This window comes from Numenius arquata, chromosome 4 (assembly GCF_964106895.1).
Source record: "Numenius arquata chromosome 4, bNumArq3.hap1.1, whole genome shotgun sequence".
NCBI lineage: Eukaryota > Metazoa > Chordata > Aves > Charadriiformes > Scolopacidae > Numenius > Numenius arquata.
This window is the reverse complement of record NC_133579.1, coordinates 24016976-24032419: the sequence shown is the minus strand read 5'-3', so window position 1 is coordinate 24032419 and position 15444 is coordinate 24016976. Positions and strand designations below refer to the sequence as shown.

The window sequence follows — 15444 nt, the reverse complement described above, 5'->3', positions numbered from 1 at the left end:
ATATAAATAACATTATTCTAAATGAAAACTACTTAAAAACCACACTAATGTAATGAATAAGTATGGCAAATTATTATAACCAGTGCTCCTTTAGAGCCACTGAACATGTACCAGGAATCACTAATAAGATTCAGCAGCTATTAGTCTAGATAGCAAGCTATTAATAAACATTGGCAGAGAATTTACTCCTGATATTTCCTAGAATATTAGCCATTTTTAGCAATTCTGATTTACACATTGATAAACTGAAGTTCAGTCCTCATTTTTTATAGTAGAATCTCAATTGAAGACGACGATCAACCCACACACGCTATATTCCTTACCTCAATTTCCTCTCCCCAACTTGCCGCCTTCCCCTTCATAGCTGCCCTGAACTTCTAGCCTGCTGTTGATGCCTTCTCGAAGACCAGTTCTGGGAAGGCATTCAACTTTTTTTCCAACAGAACCAGTGCAAGCCTGGAAGAGTTCATCACTTGAATTCTGCATCTAATCAGTAACAGCCTTGTACATCCATGAAGAGAAGGTACAAGAAGCCTGTAACTTATCTAATCGCTCAGTAAGGTAATTTCTTACCTTCATCTCTCACTCAAATAAATTTAAATAAATAATAATAATAATAATTAAAAAAACAAACAAACAGAAAAGAAAAAGAAAAAAGCTTCTACCTTATTCTACAGCAAAACACTTCTTCCTGATCTTTGTACACTAAATTTCCTCTCCATTCATCACTTGGGTTACTCCCTTCCAACACGGCCGGGCTATTATCTCCTCCTTTCTATTTTCTTGTCATTTACCCTTTTCCCACTCACCCACAATGCTGACACTCTTCTGCTCTCAGCCCTCTGACCCCTGTCTTCTTTCCCCTTATTAATTCTCTCCATAATTCATTCTGTTCCATGTTTTACTGCTTTGCCTTTCTATCCTATCACAATGTCCAGCCTGCCAACTCTAGTCCTGGCTTGCTCTCAACATCTGTTTCCTTTACTCTTGTTTTCACACGGCAGTATCTTTCTGGCAGATATCTCATGAGCAGGGTTACTTCCTCCATTACTAATTCATTTTCTGCTCCTTTAGTTCTGCCAAATTCTTAGCTAAAAAACTGTAAATTCTCTAAACTTCATTACATCCTAAATTCTTATTTTTCTCCACTCATGACTCACTGCTCAAACCCTCCCCCTCTTCTTGACTTCTTTCTCTGTACAGGATTTTGAGGCTCAGCCAGCTCTGCTTCTTGCTTTGGATTACCAATGGAAAAGTATCTCACTTGATCCCAAACACCTCCTCCAGAGTTCTGAATGAAGTCTCTAACCACTTGCTCCCAGCTGATTCTCAGAAACAGCTATCAGCCATTCTCCTCATCCTTTCATCCGCCTTTATAATTAGCTAAGTAATTACACTAGGTCAGGCTGGAATGAAGCTACAAAGTTAACTTCCTTCATAGCAGCCCATACAGTGCTGTGCATTGCATTTGTGGATAAAACAGTGTCCATAACACACCAGTGTTTTGGCTACTGCTGAGCAATGCTTGTACAGTGTCAAGGCTTTCTCTCTCCCTCCCCCTGGGCAAGAGGCTAGGAGGGGACATAGCCGGGACCAGCTGACCCAAACTGACCAAAGGTATATTCTGTTCCATACGATTTCAAGGTCAGCAATAAAAGCTCAGGAAAAGGAGAAGGAATAAGGGATGTTCGTAGTTATGGCATTTGTCTTCTCAAGCAACCATTACACCTGCTGAGGCCCTGCTTCCTAGGAAGTGGCTGGACATTTGCCTGCCAATAGGAAGCAGTGAACAAATTCCTTTTTCCTTTGCTCACATGTGCAGTTTTTGCCTTTCTTATTAAATGGTCTTTAACTCAACCCATGAGGGCTTTCTTCCATCTCACTTTCTTCCCCTGCCCTGTTGAGGAGGGGAAGCCAGAGAGCAGCTGGGTGGGTGTCTGGTAGCCAGCCAAGGTTAACCCACTACAACATCTCTTCTTGAAGTGTTTCTATTCTCCCTGCGATTTCTATAGGTCTGCCTTCCTCTGAACCTCCCCCTCCTTTTCTAAAATTGCTCTTGTCAACAAGTTCTTCTCATCCCTCCTCTCAACTTCCCTTAAGATCTCAGAGGGTTCTAATTCTGCTTCCTTTCTTTTCTTCCTCTACATGCTAGTCCCGGGCAGCCTCATCTTCACACACAAATTCAGCTACCCTCTGTAAACCAAGAAATTATTGATCTGCTTACTACAAAAAAAAAAATTAAAAAAAAAATATCAATATTTCAGTCTGTCTCATTAATATCTTCTCTTGATGTCAAATTTGAGCTGACAACTAATTGTACCATGTAGTTCTCAATTTCTCCCACTGGGGCCTGCTACCTCAGTTCATCTCACCTATTCCAATTGAGAATATAATTCTCACTATACCATTAATTTACCTATAAACTGAGCATTAGCAGGCTTTGCTGTAGATCTACATTCAGACCTTCATTATATTTTTGCTTCTATTATGCAATGGCTCTAAAAACCTGAAACTGCTAGTGCTGCCATCTAATTATACTACTGAAAATTCTCAATATTATCTTTATTCCCTTGGGATGCCAGCAGCTCCCCACAAATTTTGTCACTTATTCTTCACATTGGGAGCACAGTCTTTTTGAACAAAATCAAAAGCAACATGGCCCTTTCTTATATTTACTTCCTCACTTACCCATGATCCACTTCTACCGCAGATGCAAAAAAGCCAGTATTCAGAGCCAACATTGAGAGGCAGAGTATTAGGAGCAGTTTGTTATGCTGTTTATATAATGTACACTTAATAGTTGTATTATTTTTTAGAGTGGTCCTTGCATTTAAGAGAGAAACATCTACTGAATCCTATCTTTTTATTGACACCTCTTAGACCCCAACCTGACAACAACCTCTGCACCTCACCTTTATCCTCTGATTTAGCCTTCCCTTCACTCTGTTCCATTCCTCCTCATAACCCAACCTCTTTCTATGCCCTAAATCTCTACCCAATACTACAGCTCCTGAGTCTTATGCCCTTTTACACTGCTTGAGGAAAAAGCAGCAAGTACTTTGGCTTATCTCAGTATATAAATGCATTTCATTTGGTGCCTGGCCAGCCAACAGCTGGCAACTACTGAACTCAAAACTGCAGGTTTTATCTTCTGTGAAAGCATTACTTGGGGGATCTCATATTTACTCTGCTGGAGATTTTTTACTAAAACACGTAGAAACTTATCTACAGTGAGAGTATCAAAAGCAAAATAGGCAAAAGTTTGCCAGCAGGTTCCAAAAAATTATTTAGGAGGTCTTACAGACAAACAGACCATAAAGAAAGATACCAAATAAAGGACACTGAAAATACAGTGCAACTTACAACATACCTAAAAGCTCAATCAATGCTGAAATCGCAGCAAATACTGACATATCAAAACTATCATTAATCTAGCAGGACTAGATGACAAGTGCAAGCTATACCATACTCATTTGCTTTGGTGCATATTAGTTGTCCCAGTAAAAAGACAACGTACATTACAGTGCTACCACCTTCACTGTTACTAAACTTTCAATCTCCTCACATAGCTGACAATCCCATTATCAATTTCTGATTTCGCCTAGTATAATTCTATGAAGCTCAGCAAGCGTGCACACATATTTGTGTAAATACCTAGCATGCAAAGGCCCTGGCCACAACTGAAACTTCCTGGTATTAATATAGTGTTCTAATAATATACTATGTACTATACTGTCCCAGTACTACCACTGCCATCAGAAATAAGAAACATGACTTTAGAATTTCTAATAAGTTTTGTTATATCTTATCATTTGCATAGAGCATGAATTAAAATTAAACCTGATAACAATTTCAGCATTAATTTTGAATTTGTACAGTTAAGAGAACACGTATCAACTTACCTGCAAAATCTTTTACATTCACATTTGCACCTAACCTGATTAGCTCCTTAACCTGTTTAACATCCCCTCGAATTGCTGCCATATGTAGAGGAGTTTCCCCTCGTTCATTTCTCTTGTTAACTTTGTCTTTTTGTCTTGAAGAAGAGTTTGGAGTTTTCTTTTGTGTCGGTGTTGTTTGTAAGGGGTGATTTAAGGTGGAATCTACAAAACAAGTTTTTAAGTGGTCACTGTAAGTTCTTTAACACTATTGTTACTTCACCTCATTTTAACACTTGCATTCAAAGACGACAATAATCAGTGAATAACTATATTTAAGTAAAGGATGTATTTGACACTTCCCAGGTATCAACACAATGCCTATTTGCAATGTGTGAAAAGGTGTTTTGCAAAATCTCACTATTTTTACAGTAGGTTTCAAGGATAGATGAAGTCTGTTCCCCCTCCTCCAGCACAATTCCACTCTATTTTTACATAGTGGTATGCCAGTTTAAGGAATTACTGTCTGTGCACTGTACTCCATGCACTTCCTCAGCTGTGCTAACACAAACATTTTTGGGTGGACTGGATAGTTTAAGGAAATGCAGCCATTCACTTTTAAATGCCAATTTTATAAAAACATTACACCTGTAGAACATACACATAGATAAATTTTTTTTAAAAAATACAACTGGACCATTCAAAGGAAGAAAAGACATTTTCAGGTTTTACAGCTATCATCATGCAAAGATTTGCACACAAACACAGAAGGTCAAGAATTTTTTATGAAATTACTCATCAATGCAAAATAGAGTTTTAGCAGAATTATGAATAATTAAAAAAAAAACAATAAAAATTAAGGATTATTGAAAAACATCAGGGTTCAAAATATCCTGACTGGGACAGAATTAAACAGGCAGGAGGAAGAAAACTGTTAACTTTGTAAGATCACCTGGACTGTTGTCTCGTGCTGTCATCTGCATAAGAAGTGCCATCTGTTTGCGCTCTGACAGAGGATAACCAAAAAGAATGCTAACTGGTGTCGATTTCTTATTTCCAGCATCCTTCTTCATTTTCTTTTTCTCCGGACCTTCCTTCTCTGGAAATATTAACATTAAAAACTCAAACTGTTGTTCTATTAGAGTATGTTTCTAGAAATAAAAACATCCTTTCAAGATATGTGAACCGGTGATTGGTGGCAGGTGATGAAAAACAGAAATTGCATCTCTAATTTACTGCATTTGCACTAGTTTTGGTTACCTGTTCTAATCATCTCAGGATAAGCAGCTACTTAGTTAAAGCATTTAAAGCAGTAAGGAGGGTTACTAAAAAATTCTAAAAGATGAAAATCCTGTTTCACAGCAGGAAGACTGTGTATGTCACAACTTTAAATTTCAGAGAATCAAGTAATGCGCTTAAAAAATTCTGTAAGATCAGCTAGTCAACTTTCAGCCTGGAATACAGATCTGAGACTGTGCTCTATTACTGCTCTCTCTCAAGACACCATGTTAAAAATTAGGAAAAGACTTTTAATATTAGTATTTGTTAGGTAATTGGATAAAAGATTGTTTCACTCAAACTCATCCTATTACTTCACCTTAGAGCAATTTCTTCTCCAAAATTCATATCCTTCAAAAACATACAGCTATTTTATATACATAACTTCTTTCCTTTTATCAATATTTACAGAAGTTGTTTAATATTTCATGTCCAAGTTTTAAACCAGGAGCTAAAATTACACATCTGAATAAACAGATCATTTGTGAAGTTATTCAGTACCTACAAACTCTCACAGATCTTCAGATTGGTTAAATGTGCTCTGAAATCTAGACAACTTTTTTATACCTAACAAATTCGAAAACTACAATTTTACTTGTGTAATTTGGAAACTTTGGTCTATGTCTTCCATCCTATTTGAAAGTTCTTCCTTCATTCTTCTGTATAAAGGTCTTGTAAATGAAACGCAGGCACTTAGGCTAAAGTAGATAGAAAACAACCGATTTGTGATTAAGTGACTTTGACTAAATCACTTTTACCTGGAGCAGTATGTAATGATCTTAACATCAGACAATTACAAACTCAAAATGCATCAAATTTCTTCTGGTACAACTATTCTTCACAGCTCTTCCTACCTGGTCCTTATTGTTTAAATGTATTTTCTAGAGGCATATTAGTTTGCATTTATGTGTAGAGAAGACCATTCATTTTCTGTAGTTATCTCATCTTTCTAGGCAACTGCTCTTTCTGTCTTAATAAGCTGTTATCAAATTCAACATTTTATATCTTGTAAGTAGCTTATATTACTTACACGTTAGATCTATAATGTCTACCTTTTTCTTTAGAGCCCCTAAGATTACTACTTGAACATAAATGCTCTGGATGTAAAAGACAGCTCTAGGAATCTTAGTCACAAACTAGGTCATTTGGAATGAATATTTTTGAAAGAGTTAAAAAAATAAAATTCTAATCACCACTGTCAAGAAGGAATGGTCTGAAGAATATTCTAACAGACTCAACCAACAGAAACAACATCTCCAAACTCTGAGCAAATAATTCCCTTGGTTTCCTTCCCTAAAAGCCCAGATTCAATACTAGCTTTTCCAGAGATCCAGCTCTCTCCACTGCACCTTCTCCTTTTGGAAGCTTCCCTACTGACCACCTTCCCAAAAGGCCTTTAGCAGCTGGACAGTACTCTGTGTCCTACAGTCACAGGTGATCCCAGTTCACCCTCCAGGCTGGACTACTGACCACAAAGATAAGGACAGAATTCAGTAAGGGTGTCTATTGCCTGCTTTTTCTCCTCTATGGCCGTCTGATGTGCTAATTCCCATACAGCAAGCAAGAACATGAAACGAAGCTGAGACCTAAAAATTACAACAGGGAATATGTAATAAATGAAAGCGAGGCTAGGGGGAAAGATGTTGGACTGATTAACTGGGCTTAACCATAGTAAAATGCTAGAATGTGGCTGGGAGTTGGCTGAGGATTGCTACTATTAGTTAAATAAGCCTGGCTGCTACACTGAACTTTTTAGTTCTTTGTTTAGTAAGTTATTTCATCCTATTCTTATTGTGACCAATTACCATCTGATGAAACAGCGTTCATCCATTTTCAGTTGATCTTAGTATTTTAGGCCATACTAAAAAAATTGTGGAAATGCAATTAAGCTAATTCAAAGTAGGGTGCAGAGATTTTAGTTATATTACTATCCCCATGATCATATTGGTCTCCCAGTTTCCTTTCCTAAATGTCAACCTCAAACACCTGTATAATAACAACTTCATTAGAAAAAAATAAATCTGCATCTGCAAAAGCAGAAAAATCTTAGATACTCTAAGTCTCCTCTCTGTGGCCCTCCTTGTTTCATTCGTTTCCTCTCAACTCATTTTCTACCTTTCTAGCCTTCTCTAAATCTCATCTTCCAGGCTTGATTACACACACAATGTAATGCTCTTGAGGCACTGGAAGGCATATAAATAGTACAAATCTTAAATTCCATAGTGACCAAATAAGAAACATGTGATTTCACAGACTAAAGAATTATGAGCAAGACTATTTTAACAATGGAAAGCTACAGACTATGTACATATTAAAAGAACCCTACATATCTAACTGTCATGTTTAAAAAGGAAACAAGATCCCTTTCACAGAAGTAACTGATGAGATTTTTCTAAACTGCATGCATCTCATATCCCTAAATGTCTAAAAATTCATTCAATATCCAAATCAACACTACTACCCTATTGGTACAACATCTGCATAGGAAAAAATTAAGAAAACCTACAATGAAACTGAACTTTCATCTTTTAACCATGAATATGCTGTTCTCTCTACAAGGATAATATACAGCATACCCTTCATTGACTACTGTAATACTTCCATCCAAATCACACATTTCAGTTTGTCTGGCGTGATCTTCTGTTTCTTAGCTTATGCTATTTACTGCTTATGATTCTTTTCTTGAAAAACACATTCATTTTCATTCTGAATTATTCATTGTAATTTTATAGCTATACTCAGCTTGAGAAAATAATACATCAAAATAAGTGAAATAAGCCTTTGAATGATCTTTTACTTTTTTACTATACAGTGTACTTTTCCAGGTATTTTTCTGTTGGATTCTGGGTTTGGTTTTTAATCATTTTGTTAGAAAAGTTAATCAGTGCAATTTACTTCCATCTCATGTTTAGTGTTGTCAAACAACATAAAGATCCTCCTCTATGTATTCCAATGCATTTCAGTGGTGGGGCAAATTATTCTTCTATTATTCTTTATTAACGCAGTGTTTGCAAAGCATTTCTACAGCTTACCAATTAAAAGTTCCAAATAAGAATACCATTGCTCTCACCAAGCTTATATTGTAATTATGCCCTTACCACTCAAAAAAAGACACAATTTTATTAAAATTTATGTGAGACTTCATATGTATTTTCAGTAAATCTAAACAGTTCAATACACAAAATTAATATGATGAACAACAAACCTAAAAAAAAAAAGTCTCAGGACTATAGCAGGTGCACCTGATAATTCATTTACTGGAGTATGGCCTGTAAGAGGCTACTGCTTTCTTGCCCCAAAGATCTCAATGCATATGCCCTGCTTCTGAATGTACAAGATAAAACAGCATAGGACAAAAGGGGTGGAAGGAAGTGAAAGGAAGGGAGTATGTAAAGAGAAATTTTAATACACCAATAAATAAATAGGATAGTAAAAAAAAAACCAAAGCTTTTTTTTGTTTTGTTTGAAAGCCAAGGAAAACAACAACACAACTGTTGATAAAGAAGCTACACAAATCCACAGAAAAAATCTTATAAAACACTGGGAACCCCCATTATGCTTATTGCAGAATATATTATAAGATTTATTTTCTCTGCTCTGAGAATATTATCATGCAGTACACTATACTTCATTTAGCAGTAAAAGACCAACTTCACGTTCAAGAACTTTGATTTTTTAGCTATTCTTTATCTTGTGGTAACAAAACTTTTCACAGCTGTGTACTTGATGTTTATACAACTTGAACAATAATAACTTCTCTAATAGAGGAATAATATCGATTTAAGAAATTACGTTTAGGTAGAATTTAATGAATGAAAATGACTGTTGAAGTTAATTAGGTTGCGGGTTTTTTTTTAGATTTGGAGCACTTTGCTTTCAAAGTCTATGGAACATAACTATCTTCTTTTACATTCACTTCCTTGTCATTTTTGGTGCTCTTCCACAATTAAACAGAAAAATCAGGGAATTTCTTACTTGTTATTAAAAAAATAAAAATCAAAACTCTTCAAGTGGCTTCTCTTTTATCTTTATTGCATAACATTCACAATATGCAGCCAGATCTATCTGGACAACATTCTTTTTATGATTTTCCTTTTAAATTAAGCTTTTTACCTAGCACTAAAAAAAAAAAAAAGGATTTCAAAATAGCCAAGTTACATGAAACAGTGATTTAGGTGCATTTGAGGACTTATTTGTAGAAAAGCTTCATGAAATTCACTCACAGTACTTGAATGTATTGGCACAAGGAACATCAGAATCACCAGGAATTATTTTTGGAGAACTTCTGCATGACGAGTTATGTCCCAAGGCATTCAATAATGTATCTGGGTTTTGGTGGGGTTTTTTATTTTGGTTTGGTTTTGGGGTTTTTTTGCTTGTTTTTTTAATTTGGAGAAATGACAAATTCCCAGTGAAGTAATTTCTAAATGTTCTAGGAAAATAAATTATTAAATAACAGAATATACGGATTTCTCAAAACAAGTCATGCCAAACTAACAGAATATTCCATTTAGTAAAATAAGCACCTTAGTGGATAAAGGAAATAAAGCAAATAGAACACATTCAAACTTCAGGGCTCATGATAGTCCAGTTTAATGTAAAACTCCTGTCATAGTACAAACTGTAAGGAATAACAGGATTAAGAAATAGGACCATGAGAAGCTAAAAAAATGAACTGCTTGAAATAAATGCTTCTAAGGAAGTTATAAGACTGAGTGACATACAACAAAAGACTCATATGCTTATTATCAACAACTGTAGAAGACAGGTCAAGATGATCAGATGCAGATGATGAAGTTGAGAGACAGAGTTACTGAGATCTGTGTGATTGTGGTAATCTTACTGCAGTTAAAGAGAAACACATCATGATTTACTGCTGCTTCCTGTCCTCAGTGAAAGACAAAGATTAGAATGGGATGAAGAGACCTCACAATATATTGTACACTGTAGAGATATAAAGGTACCATTGTGATACCTAATTAATCAAGTTTATGGACTATTTATTTAACCAAACCAACACACACATACACACACACAAAACCACCTCCACTGCCCTGCCTCTAGCCCAAACATCAGTTCAAGAAACTTGAACAGTAAGTCCAAGTCCAGCAAGCAGTAACACAGTGTGTAAACAGTCACTTTAACAGCCCCACTAACCACTGTAACTATGGGAAGCACAAATATAGAAATTGTGTTCCTATGATATACACACAGAACAGAAAGAGGACACTTGTTATGCTTTTCCAGATCAATTAAACGCTAAAAGAAATATGACTGTGCCATGTTTGGACTACTTTGAAGACAGAAATTGAAGGGGCCAGGAAACAAAACTGAGATGCTACTAAAAACAGAAAATCTGGAGAACATAATTTCCAAGGAAAGATCAACAAATTAGCACATTAGTGTAATTATAACTCTTGTTGTTCTTCCAGAATAATCAACTACGCAACAAGACTACATTAAAAAAAATAATCCCATGCTTATCTTCACAATGAAGAGATGTTTTCCAATTTGCAGTTGTTTAGTTATTACAAAAAATTCAAATTTCTCTCTTCAGACCGGTAAGGTGGAGAAAGCAAACAAACTTCTCCTTTGCAAAAGCAACTTGCCTGTTGTTCTTATTCTGATAACCAAATCAAAGGTTATTTAAAAATTACCAGGTTAATTAAATAAATTAACAAAATTTAAACAATGCCATTTAAGTAGTCCAAGTAAGTGATGGAAAGTGATGGCTTTTCAATCAAATTATGGTTTTGGACTGGGAGACTTCAAATCAGAGAACTTACTAAAAAACGTATGAAAAGTGCTTCTCCTACCAGCCCTTCTACCAGTCTTAATCAAAGCTTTCATGTAGAATCCTTTATAAGATCAACCTGAATAAGGGTTGAAGCTATATAGCAAGATTTGTGGTATAAATAAATTTGGCTGTAGTATGTGTATGTTGTATTAGTGAAAAGTTATTAAAAATAAAACTAGAGGCAAAGGTTAAAATACATCCTGGAACTGTAATGGACAGCGTGAAGAACGGAGTATTACCACATATTTTTCCAGAATCTTTCTAATTATGGGTTGTATACACCACCTTTGACTATTTCCCTAGAATATCACTACAGATTTTCACAAATCATCAGAAGAAAACTGGGATATTTATTTATTTATTTATTTTATTTTTAAACAATAGCACTACTAGCTAGTAAGAAGCTTTTCATCACCTCTTCTTTTCCCTCTGTCTCTGGTTACACTCTCATTTCCAAAAATTTACTTTCTTCCTTCTCAAATAACACTTACCATTCTCTGTACATAGTTAGCAGAGAGACGCTTCTGTCAGAGGTAACAGTTCAGCCCAGTGATGGCAAACCTTGCCAGTGTCTAATGACAAGTTTGTATCAGAAGCAGCACAGCATTTCACAAGCACTGATGCCAGTCCTAATCCATGTCAAACTAGGAAGTGGTTAATTCCCACTGGTCTAATCTAATTGGTTAGGTGCAGAATCAGCATTACAAGAACTATTTTTTATGCTGGTAATGCTCTTGCCTCTGAAGTTTCTGGAAAGCTTAGGTACCAACTTCCTCATCTATGAAACAGAGTAGTTGCTCTTACCTATTTACCTCAGCAATAATGAAATGGACAACAAGCTATGATGTTTGCTATACAGTAGTTAGAAGCTATGTGCCTTCTATTGCATTATCAATTATTTCTTGCCACTACTTGAACTGTTTATTTCATCTCCCTGTTACAACTTGTAACAAAAAGATTTTGTAGCATGCACATTGTCTTTTTGTGCATGTCTAAGTGCCTAGAGTAATCCATCTTGTTTATGGCAACTGTGACAATAGATGCTATAGCAAAAGAAACACAAAAAATTACGTTACCTTATAAGATACTGTGACAATTAATTATTTGCAGTTGATAGGGGTGGGGAGAGATGACAAAAGAGTTCTGACACAGAAAACATTAGGTAAGTATTAAATATTACTTCTAAATATATTTATTTCCATTATGAAAAACAGTTAGCATCTAATACCAAGCAATAAATTCAATAAAGCAGATGCTGGGAGCATACGTCTAATTTACACATGGTCTTTTCAGAATCAAGTGGTATCATAAATAGTGTTAAGACTCTAGAATTCTGTGAAACCACTGAAAACGGAAATCTAAAGCCAAGAGTATTTTTTGGTGACTATTTCAAATTTGGATTTCATACCATATTCTCTTTAGAATAACAAAAATATGTATGAAATATTTCCAGGAGCCAAATCTTCTGCATTAAATTAATCCTGGACAAAAATGAAACATGTACTGAAATATATACTTCTATCTTGCACTTAAATCTAAGAATATTAAGAGAACTATCTGTTTATGAAAATATTCAAACGTACAACAAGCACTGCAATACAGAGCATCTGACAAATTTGGGGAACATCCTTTCTGGTGGCCTTCCAGAGGGCACAGATACTGTCTTGGTACTAACAGAACTATTACTGAACTATGACATAGATAACTAATTACCTAAACTGAGAGACAGCTGTACTCTTGGAATACATCCAGATTCCTCCATCTCAATTTGAAAAGAGCCATGTTAAGAATGGTATTTTGAAGTCTTTAAATCAGTTCTAGTAGAATATGCTTAAGTTAGGAAGAACTACCAGCCTGTGCAGAAAAGGCATCCTTAAGAGATCACAGGAGCTTAGACTGAAAGAAAAGTTTGCTCTCCGTGGCTAGTTTAGTTAGTTCCATAACCTTAGCAATCTTTTCTCTTCTGTGGAGGACAGTATGTCTACCAATCTTTCTCACTCTCCCTCCCCAAAAAAGGCTACAAAAGCTGACAGCTGTGTCTCAAATCAAGGCACTTGCATGTCTTTTCATCAGTTTACTTGTTTAAGCAAATGGATCTCTAAAGATGAAAACAAAAAGAATGATTTATTACTAAAATAGAAGCAAAAGAGTGAGGTTAGGAAACAACTGGAAAATGTAGATAAACTATGCTGGCATGCTGGCTCTTGTTATTGACAGGATGAAAGCCCATAGGACTGAAATGCAACAATCAGAAGCAAGTAAGCAATTTTATACTTAGTATCCTTTTTTATAGGGAAAAAGAATAATCAATATAAAAACATAATATACAATTAATTAAATCAGAATGTATTTTACCAGCGAATAATTAGTTAAGGAAATAAAAAGGTTCTACCTGTGTCTGAATTGCGATCTTCATTTCTGGATGGACTAATAGTAAAAGGAAGTTTACGTTTCATGGAAGACTTTTCTTTCATCTCCTTCCCCACATCACTCCTATCCACTTTTGGAGTTTTGCTGTAGGATGCAATCTTGTCCTTGCTCTAATATAAATAAAAAGTATACTAAGTAATTTTTGCATAAAGCAGAATAGTCTTATAACGTATACAGATTGAAAAAACTGCTATGCAAGAATGTATGTGCATGCGTGCATGTATGTGTATTATATATTTTATTCAAAAACTTTTAAAGTAACTTTACTAAAAATAATCAATGGCATTTCTTCCTTTTTAAAATTAGTATCTTCTGTGTTACTTCTACTTCCAGGTACATTACTGTAGAACTGCTGCTCACTATTAGAGCCTTGATTAATAAGCAAAGGAACAATACAAACCAGACAATAATTTTCTAAGTCTTAATGACCACCCCAATTTCCCTCCCTGATCATATCATAATAATCACATTAAAAGTACATTAAAAGCCCACACTGCAATTCAGACTCTGAATAGCAACACAGTACCAATAAAAAAACCCAACTTCTAACAACCATCCCCTGCCTCCACCCCCACCCCGAAACCCATCCATACAGAACTCCCTTTCTATTTCAGCAAGAATAATAGTGTAGTGTTTCTTTTTTCTAAAGCAAAATTTACTAATGCCTTAGAAAGTCTATGAAAAAACTTTTCCAACTGGTATCAAATTTAGAAAAAATAGGTACAAGCTATTTGGAATGTTTAGTTGCATAAATCTGGGGTTTTTGCCTTGCAAAACGTATTTCAGGATAAAAGAGGAAAAACCCAGATGGGCACAATATTAATTTACGTTTGATTACTTTGGTAATATTTGAGGTCAAAGTATGCAAAAGACAGTAGGTTAGTGAGAAGACTGCTTCAGAGAACCCTCTGCAAACCCCAACATTTTGGCCTACCAATCAAGATGCAATAGAGACGTAACGTCTTCTGTTCATTACATGCTGCAGAAACACATTATCCAGCTATGTCAGCTATCACAACTCCACAGCTTTATATCATTCTTAACAGATAATTGGACAAAACCACTAACAGATTCATTTTCTAAAGGTAGAAGAGGCACATACACTTACTCGCCAATCAGAAAAACAAAAGGCTGATCCTTGATACTTTTGAAGCAAGAAGTTAAAAGATTTATTCTGACTAGAGGAAAGCTAGAGAATAACTCCAAGTAAAGGTACTATTCTCGAGAGCACCTTTCCCTTATTTAAAAACAAACACAGGTAAGAAGAGTATTTTGATTGTATCACCTGACACATTGAGTTTAAGCTGTTGCCAAAGAGGTAGGTGGAAGTGATTACAAAGAGAACCTGCAAACAAACTCTACATTCAGACAATAAGTGTCTGTACCAGGAAAATCACCAATAAGGGATCAGTCTATGTCAGGAGAATTCCTGAAGCAAAAGGTTGATGCCCCCAGAGGATACCTATCTTTACTCTGAGTTTGAAAACCTGGGGGGAAAAAAACAAACAAAAACCACCCCCCCACACCCCAATAGAACACCACCAAACACCCAAACAAACAAAAATGCTCAATAAAACCCACACACCAAAACCAGCCCTCCTCCAAAACACTAAAGGAAACAACAAACACCCCCCAGCCTTTTTCTTACATACAAGAACAAGAAAATCTAAAAATCTAAAATCCCGTAAGACTTCTCTAAGCCCTTGGGAGATAAAGTGTGCTATTACTTTTGAAAGAAAGAAGCTAATCAACCTAATGCAGCTGATCATTTGTAAATGAATCTAAAAGTTGACAGAAGCACATCCAAACTCCATTAAGCCCATTGAGATCTCTTCCACTATATGTAAGTTTCCCCACTTCAGCCTGATCTCACCCAAAGCTCTCTTATCCCTTGTTCCCAACAATCCAATTATTTCTCATATGTACATATGTAAATTTCCCACAATATGATATTATCTTAAGTATAAGAGAAAGGATCAATTGAAAATAATTTAAAATTCCTAAGAAGAATTGGTATCAACTTGTTCTGTAGAAAAAAAAAACAAAGCAAAACAACTTTTT

At 35.5% G+C, this 15444-nt stretch overlaps 1 protein-coding gene across 1 annotated transcript in view; it reads right to left on the bottom strand.

Annotated features, from left to right (window-relative positions):
* Positions 1-15444, bottom strand: part of ANKRD12 (ankyrin repeat domain 12) — a 62155-nt gene that overhangs the window by 21792 nt on the left and 24919 nt on the right. The window contains exons 3-5 of the mRNA XM_074146268.1: positions 13346-13493; positions 4831-4977; positions 3903-4103 (exon numbers count right to left, since the gene is read on the bottom strand). Of these exons, the coding sequence (XP_074002369.1) occupies positions 3903-4103; positions 4831-4977; positions 13346-13493 (496 nt within the window). The remainder of the gene's footprint in view (positions 1-3902; positions 4104-4830; positions 4978-13345; positions 13494-15444) is intronic.